Source organism: Balaenoptera musculus, chromosome 2 (assembly GCF_009873245.2).
Source record: "Balaenoptera musculus isolate JJ_BM4_2016_0621 chromosome 2, mBalMus1.pri.v3, whole genome shotgun sequence".
Lineage (NCBI taxonomy): Eukaryota > Metazoa > Chordata > Mammalia > Artiodactyla > Balaenopteridae > Balaenoptera > Balaenoptera musculus.
Window position 1 is genome coordinate 146,845,717 of NC_045786.1, and position 14,650 is coordinate 146,860,366.

A 14,650-nucleotide genomic window follows, 5' to 3' on the forward strand; every position below is an offset into this window, starting at 1 on the left:
GTCCAGTCTTATATTTAAATCTCTAATCCATTTTGACTTTATTTTTGTGTATGGTGTTAGGGAGTATTCTAATTTCATTCTTTTACATATAGCTGTCCAGTTTTCCCAGCACCACTTATTGAAGAGACTGTCTTTTCTTCATTGTATATCTTTGCCTCCTTTGTCATAGATTAGTTGACCATAGGTGTGTGGGTTAATCTCTGGGCTTTCTATCTTGTTCCATTCATCTATGTTTCTGTTTTTGTGCCAGTACCATATTGTCTTGATTACTGTAGCTTTGTAGTATAGTCTGAAGTCAGGGAGTCTGATTCCTCCAGCTCCATTTTTTTCCCTCAAGACTGCTTTGGCTATTCGGGGTCTTTTGTGTCTCCATACAAATTTTAAGATGATTTGTTCTAGCTCCGTAAAAAATGCCATTGGTAATTTGATAGGGATTGCATTGAATCTGTAGATTGCTTTGGGTAGTATAGTCATTTTCACAATGTTGATTCTTCCAATCCAAGAACATGGTATATCTCTCCATCTGTTGGTATCATCTTTAATTTCTTTCATCAGTGTCTTATAGTTTTCTGCATACAGGTCTTTTGTCTCCCTAGGTAGGTTTATTCCTAGGTATTTTATTCTTTTTGTTGCAATGGTAAATGGGAGTGTTTCCATAATTTCTCTTTCAGATTTTTCATCATTAGTGTATAGGAATGCAAGAATTTCTGTGCATTAATTTTGTATCCTGCAACTTTACTATATTCATTAATTAGCTCTAGCAGTTTTCTGGTGGCAGTTTTAGGATTCTCTATGTATAGTATCATGTCATCCGCAAACAGTGACAGTTTTACTTCTTCTTTTCCAATTTGTATTCCTTTTATTTCTTTTTCTTCTCTGATTGCCGTGGCTAGGACTTCCAGAACTATGTTGAATAATAGTGGTGAGAGTGGACATCCTTGTCTCGTTCCTGATCTTAGAGGAAATGCTTTCAGTTTTTCACCATTGAGAATGATGTTTGCTGTGGGTTTGTCATATATGGCCTTTATTATGTTGAGGTAGGTTCCCTCTATGCCCACTTTCTGGAGAGTTTTTATCATAAATGGGTGGTGAATTTTGTCAAAAGCTTTTTCTGCATCTATTGAGATGATCATATGGTTTTTCTCCTTCAATTTGTTAATATGGTGTATCACATTGATTGATTTGCGTATATTGAAGAATCCTTGCATCCCTGGGATAAATCCCACTTGATCGTGGTGTATGATCCTTTTAATGTGTTGCTGGATTCTGTTTGCTAGTATTTTGTTGAGGATTTTTGCATCTATATTCATCAGTGATATTGGTCTGTAATTTTCTTTTTTTGTAGTGTCTTTGTCTGGTTTTGGTATCAGGGTGATGGTGGCCTCATAGAATGAGTTTGGGAGTGTTCCTTCCTCTGCAATTTTTTGGAAGAGTTTGAGAAGGATAGGTGTTAGCTCTTCTCTAAATGTTTGATAGAATTCACCTGTGAAGCCATCTGGTCCTGGACTTTTGTTTGTTGGAAGATTTTTAATCACAGTTTCAATTTCATTCCTTGTGATTGGTCTGTTCATATTTTCTATTTCTTCCTGGTTCAGTCTTGGAAGGTTATACCTTTCTAAAAATTTGTCCATTTCTTCCAGGTTGTCCATTTTATTGGCATAAAGTTGCTTGTAGTAGTCTCTTAGGATGCTTTGTATTTCTGCGGTGTCTGTTGTAACTTCTCCTTTTTCATTTCTGATTTTATTGATTTGAGTCCTCTCCCTCTTTTTCTTGATGAGTCTGGCTAATGGTTTATCAATTTTGTTTATCTTCTCAAAGAACCAACTTTTAGTTTTATTGATCTTTGCTATTGTTTTCTTTGTTTCTATTTCATTTATTTCTGCTCTGATCTTTATGATTTCTTTCCTTCTGCTAACTTTGGGTTTTGTTTGTTCTTCTTTCTCTAGTTTCTTTAGGTGTAAGGTTAGATTGTTTACTTGAGATTTTTCTTGTTTCTTTAGGTAGGCTTGTATAGCTATAAACTTCCCTCTTAGAACTGCTTTTGCTGCATCCCATAGGTTTTGGGTCGTCGTGTTTTCATTGTCATTTGTCTCTAGGTATTTTTTGATTTCCTCTTTGATTTCTTCAGTGATCTCTTGGTTATTTAGTAACGTATTGTTTAGCCTCCATGTGTTTGTCTTTTTTTACATTTTTTTCCCTGTAATTCATTTCTAATCTCATAGCGTTGTGGTCAGAAAAGATGCTTGATATGATTTCAGTTTTCTTAAATTTACTGAGGCTTGATTTGTGACCCAAGATGTGATCTATCCTGGAGAATGTTCCCTGCGCACTTGAGAAGAACGTGTAATCTGCTGTTTTTGGATGGAATGTCCTATATATATCAATTAAATCTATCTGGTCTATTGTGTCATTTAAAGCTTCTGTTTCCTTATTTATTTTCATTTTGGATCATCTGTCCATTGGTGTAAGTGAGGTGTTAAAGTCCCCCACTATGACTGTGTTACTGTCGATTTCCTCTTTTATAGCTGTTAGCAGTTGCCATATGTATTGAGGTGCTCCTATGTTGGGTGCATATATATTTATAATCGTTATATCTTCTTCTTGGATTGATCCCTTGATCATTATGTAGTGTCCTTCCTTGTCTCTTGTAACATTCTTTATTTTAAAGTCTATTTTATCTGATATGAGTATAGCTACTCCAGCTTTCTTTTGATTTCCATTTGCATGGAATATCTTTTTTCCATCCCCTCACTTTCAGTCTGTATGTGTCCCTAGGTCTAAAGTGGGTCTCTTGTAGACAGCATATATATGGGTCTTGTTTTTGTATCCATTCAGCCAGTCTATGTCTTTTGGTTGGGGCATTTAATCCATTCACGTTTAAGGTAATTATCGATATGTATGTTCCTATGACCATTTTCTTAATTGTTTTGGGTTTGTTTTTGTAGGTCCTTTTCTTCTCTTGAGTTTCCCACTTAGAGAAGTTCCTTTAGCATTTGTTGTAGAGCTGGTTTGGTGGTGCTGAATTCTCTTAGCTTTTGCTTGTCTGTAAAGCTTTTGATTTCTCCATCAAATCTAAATGAGATCCTTGCCGGGTAGAGTAATCTTGGTTGTAGGTTCTTCCCTTTCATCACTTTAAGTATATCATGCCACTCCCTTCTGGCTTGTAGAGTTTCTGCTGAGAAATCAGCTGTTAACCTTATGGGAGTTCCCTTGTATGTTATCTGTCGTTTTTCCCTTGCTGCTTTCAATAATTTTTCTTTGTCTTTAATTTTTGCCACTTTGATTACTATGTGTCTCGGCGTGTTTCTCCTTGGGTTTATCCTGTATGGGACTCTCTGCGATTCCTGGACTTGGGTGGCTATTTCCTTTCCCACGTTAGGGAAGTTTTCGACTATAATCTCTTCAAATATTTTCTCTGGTCCTTTCTCTCTCTCTTCTCCTTCTGGGACCCCTATAATGTGAATGTTGTTGCGTTTCATGTTGTCCCAGAGGTCTCTTAGGCTGTCTTCATTTCTTTTCATTCTTTTTTCTTTAGTCTGTTCCACAGCAGTGAATTCCACCATTCTGTCTTCCAGGTCACTTATCCGTTCTTCTGCCTCAGTTATTCTGCTATTGATTCCTTCTAGTGTAGTTTTCATTTCAGTTTTTGTATTGGTCATCTCTGTTTGTTTGTTCTTTAATTCTTCTAGGTCTTTGTTAATCATTTCTTGCATCTTCTCAATCTTTGCCTCCATTCTTATTCCGAGGTCCTGGATCATCTTCATTATCATTATTCTGAATTATTTTTCTGGAAAGTTGCCTATCTCCACTTCATTTAGTTGTTTTTCTGGGGTTTTTTCTTGTTCCTTCATCTGCTACATAGCCCTCTGCCTTTTCATCTTGTCTATCTTTCTGTAACTGTGGTTTTTGGTCCACAGGCTGCAGGATTGTAGTTTTTCTTGCTTCTGCTGTCTGCCCTCTGGTGGTTGAGGCTATCTAAGAGGCTTGATGGGAGGCTCTGGTGGTGGGTAGAGCTGACTGTTGCTGTGGCGGTCAGAGCTCAGTAAAACTTTAATCCACTTGACTGTTGATGGGTGGGGCTGGGTTCCCTCCCTGTTGGTCGTTTTGCCTGAGGCAACCCAACACTGGAGCCTACCTGGGCTCTTTGGTGGGGTTAATGGCAGACTCTGGGAGGGCTCACGCCAAGGAGCACTTCCCAGAACCTCCGCTGCCAGTGTCCTTGCGCCACGGTGAAACAGAGCCACCCCCCGCCTCTGCAGGAGACCCCCCAACACCAGCAGGTAGGTCTGGTTCAGTCTCCCCCAGGGTCACAGCTCCTTCCCCTGGGTCCCGATGTGCACACTACTTTGTGTGTGCCCTCCAAGAGTGGGGTCTCTGTTTCCCCCAGTCCTGTCAAAGTCCTGCAATCAATTCCCACTAGGCTTCAAAGTCTGATTCTCTAGGAATTCCTCCTCCCGTTGCCGGACCCCCAGGTTGGGAAGCCTGACGTGGAGCTCAGAACCTTCACTCCAGTGGGTGGACTTCTGTGGTATAAGTGTTCGCCAGTCTGTGACTCACCCACCCAGCAGTTATGGGATTTGATTTTACTCTGATTGCGCCCCTCCTACCGTCTCACTGTGGCTTCTCCTCTGTCCTTGGACGTGGGGTATCCTCCTTGGTGAAGTCCAGGGTCTTCCTGTCAATGATTGTCCAGCAGCCAGTTGTGATTCTGGTGCTCTCGCAAGAGGGAGTCTACTTCTGTATATTCTTTAACATGGTTAAAATCAAATGCATAATCAGTATGTGTCCTTTTTTAACTTTTACTTTGGCATAAGCATTTTTCCATATTATAAATTCTTAGCAAATATGTCTAATGGTTACATAATATTTGACTCAATGAGTGTATTGTAATTCACTTCCCCTAATTTGGACATTTAAGTTGTTTCCAGATTTTCGCTCTTCTAAAAAACAATGTCTTTATGCATAGAACTTTTCAGTTTTTCAAATTATTTCCTTAGGGTAAAATCCTAGGCACAGAATTTCTGGAGCAAATTATCTACATATTTTTAACTGTCTTGCTATGCAGAATTTTGTTTTCAAGATGATAGTATCAATTTGTACTTAACACTGGTAGTGAAAAAGGCTGTCTTACCCCACCTTCACCAGCGCTGAATTTTTTTTAAAAAAAAATCTGTGCTAACCCTCATAGGCAAAGCAAAAATGTCTTAATTTGCATTTAGTTGATTATTAATAAGATGGAATACCTTTCAGTGTTCACAAACTCTAAAATTATACAGAGTTTAACCTTGTTTGTTGAGTGGGTGGAAGTATTAACCCAAGTGATGACCATTTGCAGTCTGACATCAGAATCTAGAGATTGAAGACAAAAGATGTGTGTGATGGCGACAGGTAGTCATCAACACTCAGGGAGCCAAAGAGCAAATGATGTCGTGTTGAGAAGCATACTCCTCCCCCTGCTTAAATATGCTCATGTCTCAATTACTGCATCTTTTTTTGTCCACTATATATATTTGTTTACATATAAGTGTTTACCTGCCAGTTCCATTTCTCTGCTTTATTGGACTTTCTTTGTGACTTGTATCTGGATTATATGCTACTTTTGTTCCTCACATGTTATTGGGAGTCACCTGGGGTTTTGCATTCTTCTTTGGTGTTAGGAGACCTCTTTCTGCTTTGCTGGCAGGAACTTAGAAGGCTTCTCCTGGAGCTCATAGTCTTGCTAATGTCCACTTGGGTTGTGTTGAGTTCAGGTGGAGGAGGGTAGTACTGGAGGGAAAAAGTGGTAAACTCATTGCTGGCTTCCTGGTACTTCTGACTCCCCAGCCTACTGGCAGCTGCACGCATTCGATCCAGGTGTTGTAGCTGTATTCGGTAGGTAGAACTAGAACTTATCCTGATGTATTTTTGGTCAGTTTTGTGCATATTTTAGTTAATGCTTCATATTAGACAATCTAAAAGGTTTATACTTAGCTGGATTTCCACGTTCACCCATTCATTTTTGTGTTGTTTTCTTTTGCTTTTTAATATTCAAGTCTTAGCAAACACAGCCAATTCTATAGAAACAAGTTGTTAATTTTGACTCCTAGTATAAAAATAAAAGGAGCTTTTGAGTCAGAAATTCAGAAACTTGCCAGGACCTGTTTGGAAATAAGCCCTGAGGATTTGTGTGTCACTGGTTGATTGTGCAATGTCTCTGAGAAGCACAAGAAGCTAAAAGACCAAACAAACCTTAAAAAGGAAGAAATGGAAAAGGCAGTTAATTATTATATATCATTTGTTATAGATGAAACTGTATAGCTTACTAAAGTCACATGATTTCTGGCCTAGATAGTTCAGTGTTTAGAGGAGATCCTTGCTGTTCTGTACAGAAGCAGGGGCTCTTTTCTTTCAGAGCCTTTAGCACAGGAAAGCTGAACTAGGGATTGTAGCAAGATGAGAAAGGCCTGTTTTACCACCTGATGTTCTAGAAAAAGGGAAGGTGTTATTTAGTCATCAGAAGAGGCTTTGAATTTAGGTAATAATTCAGAAAATCATAACATCAGTGATTAACCTAAATAAGAAGACCATTTATAACCATTATTACAGGCAGAGGGCTAATATTTTTACCATATGAAGAGCAGTTACAAATAGCTAAAATTATGAACATCCTAATAAGAAATTTTAAAAATCCAAGCAGAGAAATTATGAAGGAAATATAGATGGCCAGGAGAGGGAGAGGAAGAGAGAGGGAGAGAGAGGTGTATGCGTATTTCCTCACTAGCAAAAAATATATATATTAAAATAACAAATTAACATATTTAACTTACTGACTTGGTGAAGGTTAATCAGGCCTTATTTGTGGAGTCACTAAGCCAGTATGTATCAATAGTCAGTAATTAGAAAATGTCTGTACACTTTGGTTCTGTATTTTGCTTTCATGATTTATCCCAAAGACTTTAAAATGCTGGAAAATATTTGCATACTAGATATTACTCCTAGCATAAAATATAATTGGAAAAAGAAGGAAAACCCCACAAATTCCATGCATAAGGGAAAAGTTAAATTGTGGGTTCATGCGTGTAAGTAGACTATTATTTAGTCATTTAAAAATCATATTTAAAAAAAATATTTGGTGGGATGAGAATTTGTCTTTAATAAAAAATTAATTTAAAAAGCAGAATGTAAAATTTTCTATTACCTGATTCTAATTTTTTTAAAAGGTCTTTACATATGCAGACAGAAAACATGTCTGAAAGGAAATGTTAATGTCAACTTTGGTTCTCATTGGTCAATGGGAATTGTTTTTTCTTTTAGTGTTTCTATATTTTCTATATGTTATAAGCATATGTTACTTTGTATTCAGAAAAATGCTGTTTTTTTTAAATAAAAAACATTCCCATGTTCCCTTGCCCCTTCCCCCATAAAACAAGGTAAAAAGCATTTCTTAAGAAAGTGGAGGATTTCTGGTACATAATATTTACTCTAGCCCTTAATTTGGAGCTCAGTATGGAATACCAGTGTACATCTCCCACTCTTTAAAGTTTTTCTGTTTTGTAATATTTTATATACTTTTTAGTTTTATAACTTGGATTATTTCTAAAGCTAAGACTTGTGATGGGCTGGGATGCAGGTGGGAAGATTCATTTCTGCTTATTATTTTTTTTTTTTGCAGATGAACTAGAGTAAGGACTCCCTTTAGAATATTTTGCTAAAGTTGAAGTACTTAGAGGGAAACGTACAGGTGTCTTCAGTTTACTTTGATATGGATTAAAATGGGCTAATGGGTGGAGAGATGGATAGATGTGTTGCAAAGCAAGTACAGCAAAATGTGAATGGTAGAATTTTGGTGGTATCTGGGCAGTGGTTCACTGTGTGTTTGAAAATTTTTAGAATAAAATGTTAGGGGAGGGCTTCCCTGGTGGCGCAGTGGTTAAGAATCCGCCTGCCAATGCAGGGGACACGGGTTCGAGCCCGTGGACCATGATACTGGTCCAGGAAGATCCCACATGCCCCAGAGCAACTAAGCCCGTGCGCCACAACTACTGAGCCTGTGCTCTAGAGCCCGCGAGCCACAACTACTGAAGCCCGTGTGCCACCGCTACTGAAGCCCTCGCGCCTAGAGCCTGTGCTCTGCAACAAGAGAAGCCACCACAATGAGAAGCCTGCGCCCCGCAACAAAGAGTAGCCCCCGCTCACTGCGAATAGAGAAAGCCCGCGTGCAACAGCGAAGACCCAATGCATCCAAAAATTAAATAAATGAATAAATTAATTAATTAAAAAAAATGTTAGGGGAGGTTTTTATGGAGGAACACCAGATATTAAATTTGTTGTATTCGGATAGTCAATTTAGAATATTTAAATGTCAAAGGAATACCAACTTTAGTGGTGTAAAGCCACTCTTTTGACCTTTTCCCAAATTGTAACATTTCATAAAATTGTTTTAAAGAAAGAGAGAATTTTTAAGAAATCTTTTCTTCAAAAGAATTAACAATCGCAGATCACCTTGAGTGATCAAAATGGAACCGCAAGACAAAATTAACATAGATTCTAATGTTAACATTAGTAACAACTAGATTTTGATAGCTTAGAGTGGGATAATTGGAACAACTGGATCTGGGAGGTGGGTGTGGGAGATTTTTTTTAAAAAAGAAGACAAAATAATATTCTTGATTTGGAGCTTTTCTTCTTTTTAAGGTTTGATTTGGTCTTTTCTGATTAAGAGATATGTTTGGGAAAGTTGTTGATTAAGTAGCTCCTTCTGTCATTAAACAGTAAAGTTCATTGAAAGCATAAAGCATATTTTGGCTGTATCTACCTCAAAATAATTTCACTTTTGGTTAAAAATTACCTGACAATTTATCATGCTTCTCCATTCTATTTTTTAAAACCCCAGACTCTTTGGGTTGTATAGTATTTTCCCCAACATACTCATTACATAAAATTACCATAAAATTTTTTTATCTTGTGTAATAGATTATAAAAATCAAGTTCTGGGGACTTCCCTGGCGGCCTAGTGGTTAAGACTCCACGCTTCCACTGCAGGGGGCACGGGTTCGACCCCTTGTCGGGGAACTCAGATCCCGCATGCCACATGGCGTGGCCAAAAAAATTAATTATTTAATTAATTAAAAATCAGGTTCTGATTCTATCTCTCATATTAATAAGCTGTACATGAGTAATAATGACTAATATTTATATAGTTCTATACGAATTCTGCATAATATTAATGGACTGACATGTAAGTATTAACTTATTAATGAACCAAGTAAAATAAACATAGCATAGCAATACTTATTGAAACCTCAGATTCAATAATACTTATTGAAACCTCAGAATATTCTTTTGTCAAATAGTTATGTAATTTAGAAGACCTATTTTCTCTGTACAGTTAAAGTATGTGTATATAGGTCACTTAACTGAATATCTGATTTTCAATTTTATTGAATTTGATTATCAATTATTTATTTTATCAATTTATTATCAATTATTTATCAATTAATTTATTGTTTATTTAAGAAATACATCAAAATTCCTCCATTGAAAATATTGCTGCTTTAAAGTTTAAATGTTAACTGTTGACTCTGTTGATAATTTTTTTAATTGAAGTATAGTTAATTTACAGTATTATATTAGTTTCAGGTATACAGAATAGTGATTCGTTATTTTTACAGATTATACTCCATTAAAAGTTATTATAAGATAATGGCTATAATTCCATGTGCTATAAAATATATTCTTGTTGCTTATCTATTTTATACATAGTGGTTTGTACCTCCTAATCCCATACCCCTAATTTGTTTTTGCTTTTGTTTTTTTATTTTTATTGGAGTATAGTTGATTTACAATGTTGTGTTGGTTTCAGGAGTACAGCAAAGTGAATCAGTTATATGTCTATATATATCCACTCTTTTTTTTTTCAGATTCTTTCCCATATAGGCCATTACAGAGTATTGAGTAGAGTCCCCTGTGCTATACAGCAGGTTCTTATTAGTTATCTATCTTATATATAGTAGTGTGTATATGTCCATTCCAATCTCCTAGTTTATCCCTCCCCACCCTTATCCCCTGGTAACCATAAGTTTGTTTTCTACATCTATGAGTCTACTTCTGTTTTGTAAATAAGCTCATTTGTACTCTTTTTTTTAGATTCCACATGTAAGCAATATCATATGATATTTGTCTTTGTGTCTGACTTCACTCAGTATGACAATCTCTAGGTCCATCCATGTTGCTGCAAGTGGCATTATTTTGTTCTTTTTTATGACTGATTAATATTCCATTGTATATATGTACCACATCTTCTTTATCCATTCGTCTGTCGATGGACATTTAGGTTGCTTGCATGTCCTGGCTATTGTAAATAGTGCTGCAATGAACATTGGCATACCTCTAATTTGTACCCCTCACTTCCCATTCCCCTTTGGTAACCACTAGTCTGTTTTCTATATCTGTGCATCTGTTTCTGTTTTACACGTACATTTATTTGTATTACTTTTTAGATTCCACGTATAAGTGGTATCATACAGTATTTGTCTTTCTCTGTCTGACTTACTTCACTAAGCTTAATACTCTCTAGGTCCATCCACATTGCTGCAAATGGAAGAATTTTATTCTTTTTTAAGGCTGAATAATATTCCTGTGTGTGTGTGTGTATGTTTGTGTGTGTGTACACATCTTACTTATCCGTTCGTTCTTCTGTTGATGGACAGTTGGGTTGCTTCCATATCTTGCCTGTTGTAAATAGTGCTTCTATGAACATAGTGGTGCATGTATCTTTTCAAATTAGTGTTTTTGTTTTTCCTGGATACATACCCAGGAGTGGAATTGCTGGATCATATGGTAGTTTTATTTTTAGTTTTTTGAGGAACCTCCATACTGGTTTCCACAGTGGCTGCACAAATTTACATTCTCACCAACAGGGTACAAAACTTCCCTTTTCTCCACATCCTCGCCAACACTTGTTATTTGTGGTCATTTTGATGATAGCTATTCTGACAAGTATGAGGTGATAACTCGTTGTTTTGATTTGCATTTCTCTAATAATTAACAGTATTGAGCATCTTTTCATGTGCTTGTTGGCCATGTGTATGTATTCTTTGGAAAAATGTCTCTTTAGGTCTTCTGCCCATTTTTTGATTGGGTTGTTTGTTTTTTGACATTGAGTTGTTTGGTTTGTTCATATATTTTGGATATTAACCCCTTGTCAGTCATATCATTTGCAAATATTTTCTCCCATTCCGTAGGTTGTCTTTGTTTTTTTTTTTTTTTTTTAACACAATAACCCTTAAAATTTTATTTATTTATTTATTTATTTATTTTAGCTGCGTTGGGTCTTCATTGCTGCTTGCGGGCTTTCTCTAGTTGTGGTGAGTGGGGGCTACTCTTCATTGCTGTGCGCCGGCATCTTATTGTGGTGGCTTCTCTTGTTGCAGACCATGAGTTCGAGGTGTGTGGGCTTTGGTAGTTGTGGCACGTGGGCTCAGTAGTTGTGACTCACGGGCCCTAGAGCGCAGGCTCAGTAGTTGTGGTACAGGGGCTTAGTTGCTCCGCGGCATGTGGGATCTTCCCGGACCAGGGCTCGAACCTGTGTCCCCTGCATTGGTAGGCGGATTCTTAACCACTGCGCCACCAGGGAAGTTCCATAGGTTGTCTTCGATAATTTGTTTTTTTTAATGTATTCTTTTCTTTTTAAAATTTTACGTATTTTTAAAGGAACGAAGGTCTACATGTATTTTGGTGAAATTTCTATTTATATTATGAGTAGTTCAGCACCAAAGAGTTGTGTTATAGGTATTCACTGATCCCAAAGCTGCTTGTATTTTGCCATTTGAAAATCATAACACATACAGAAGTAATATACAATTTTTGAAGTAAGAAATTTGGATTTTTTTTAGGGTTATGGGATCTGTTAATTATACTGAAACTCTTTTCTAGGTCATCCATGCCTGGCTTATTATTTCATCCCTATTGTTGCTGTTCTTTTTCTCATTCATTTACTTGGGGTAAGTAGTGAAATATTTGGTCTGTTTTTCACAAATTAACTTTATTTGGGCTCTATAACTGGCATTTAAAGAAATGTACTTTGTTGATGAATTATTCTTAAATTATAATTGTTTCCATGTATAGGCCATAGTTGGTATATATACAACTAGTTAATATTATCGATAGGGATATTCTTTTGTTGATCCTTGTGTATAATAAGTAGAACTGAAAGAACTCAAGACTACAGTTATTTCTAAGTCTTTTTAGTAAAGAATTTACTGTATTCTTTACTTCTAGTAATGATCTTTGAATCAGAATGTTAAAGCGTTTCAAGCATGTGTATAAACATGAATTGATTTTTAAACTTTTATATTGTTTCATCAGTTAGTCTTTCGCCTTTCAAATGAAATCTTACATGAGAACTTCACATATAAAATAGAAAAAAGTGGAGCTGCTCTGTTGAAGAGAATAGAGAGGCTCAGAGATTTGCCCGCCTTGCCTTTCTCTCAGCCCCAGTGGCAGAATACAGGTCGTAAACCATTGCACTAGCTCTTAAATTAGGAAGAAGCAATAAAGCTAAAAAATAAATTGAAGAGTTAACTCTTTGGTAGAAGCAGGGGGAATGACCATAGACAAAAGAAATAAATGTAAGAATCTCTATGAAATGGATGATTTTTTAGGAAAAAACTAGTTACCAAAACTGACCACTGAAGTGATAGAAAATCTAAGCAGAGCAAAGAAAAAATACAGAAGGTTGTTGAGGAGGTTCTCATCCCACCTCCACCCGTAACAACAATACCAGGCCCAAATGGTTTCATAGGGAAATTCTATTAAACCTTTAAGGAGTGGATAACTCTAATGCTATTTTAACTGTTCCAGGACATAGAAAAAGAAGAAAAGCTTCCAGATTCTTTTTAAGAAGGCAGGGTAACACTGGTACCAAAACCCTATGAATTATCAAGAAAAAGGAAACTGTGGATCAGTCCTATTTATTGATGCCAAAAGAATAACTAAATATTCACTAACAGGATTCAGCAACAACCCTTCGAGGCTATAATACATATGACCAAATGGAGTTTGTTTGCAGAATGGGAGACTGGTTTATTATTAGGAAATATCAATACAAGTCACCATGTTACTAAGTCGTCATCTCGTACATGCTAACAAGAATTTGACAAAATTCAACACTTGTCCTTGGTCAAATTCCATAATAAAACAGATGATTAGTTCTCTAACATGATAAAATATATGAATCTTATTCTAAAGATTGGTATCATCCTCTTAGGAAAACTTCAGAAGCACACCTGTCACTGTTAGGACAAGATGAGGATTTCCTTTATCACTATTGTTGTCAATAGTTGCTCTGGAGGGACTAGTGAACGCAATTAAATAAGACAAAGAAATAAGAGCTGCACAATTTGGAAGAGAAGGTTAAATTATCAGTAATTAGAGCTAAAATGATTGTTTACTTGGTTTCAGAATTAACCAAAAAAACAATTAGAATCACTAAGTAAATTTGTTAAGGCAACTGCATACAAAATTAATTAACATAAATCAATAGCCATCATGTAAACAACTAGTTAGAAAACATAATGAAAAGAAAAAAATCCCATTTATGAGAGCAGCAAGAAAGAGAAAATATCTAGGATTAAACAGTAATTGTTTAAGCTCTATTATTAAGAAATTTTAGGGAGTTCCCTGGTGGTTTAAAGGTTAGGATTTGGTGCCTTCACTGCTGTCACCCAGATTCAATCCCTGGTCAGGGAACTGAGATCCTGCGAGCCATGCGGCGTGGCCAAACTTTTAAAAATAAATAAATAAATAAAATAAAGAAATTTTAAAATGCCTCTTCAGGGCTCAAAAAGAAGACTTAAAGAAATGGAAAATTATACCAGGTTACATAGAAAGAATATCATCATAAAGATGTCAGTTCTCTCTAAGTTTATTTTAAATTTTAATATAAGCCCAATAAAAATACAAATAAGATTTATTTTTAATCTGGACAAGATAATTTTAAAATTTATTTGAAAAAATAAATAAGTGAAGGTACCCCAAAGAATCGTAAAAAAGAAGAAAACTGAGGGATATTACTCCTACCTGATACAAAATTATAAAACTAGGGACTTCCCTGGTGGTGCAGTGGTTAAGAATCCTCCTGCCAATGCAGGGGACATGGGTTCGAGCCCTGGTCCGGGAAGATCCCACATGCCGTGGAGCAACTAAGCCCGTGCGCCTAGAGCCCGTGCTCTGCAACAAGAGAAGCCACCGCAATGAGAAGCCCGTGCACTGCAACGAAGAGTAGCCCCCGCTCGCCGCAACTAGAGAAAGCCCATGCGCAGCAACGAAGAGCCAACACAACCAAAAATAAATACATAAATAAATAATTTTTTTAAAAAAACAAAATTTTAAAACTATAATAATTAAAATAGTGACACCTGCACTATAAATAGATAATTAGTAGAAAAGATTAGAAGGACTAAAAAAAAATGCTCAAATATATAAAGGAATTTAATTTATGATACAGGTAGTATAGAATCAGTAGGCTGTAAATGGATTATTTAGTAATTGGTGTTGAGATAATTGGGTAGTCATCCAGAGAAAAATTTGAATTTCTTCTTTATATCTATACCAGGATAAATTCCAATGGATTAAAAATTTAAATATGAAAGTAAAACCATAAAAGGACTAG

The 14,650-nt window shown here is 36.2% G+C and overlaps 1 protein-coding gene across 5 annotated transcripts in view; it reads left to right on the forward strand.

Moving 5' to 3' along the window:
• The window catches only part of PSEN1 (presenilin 1), an 87,736-nt gene that overhangs the window by 39,346 nt on the left and 33,740 nt on the right, over window positions 1-14,650 (forward strand). For all 5 annotated transcript variants that reach the window (XM_036842360.1, XM_036842361.1, XM_036842357.1 and 2 more), the window contains one exon: window positions 11,914-11,981. In XM_036842360.1, the coding sequence (XP_036698255.1) occupies window positions 11,914-11,981 (68 nt within the window). The remainder of the gene's footprint in view (window positions 1-11,913; window positions 11,982-14,650) is intronic.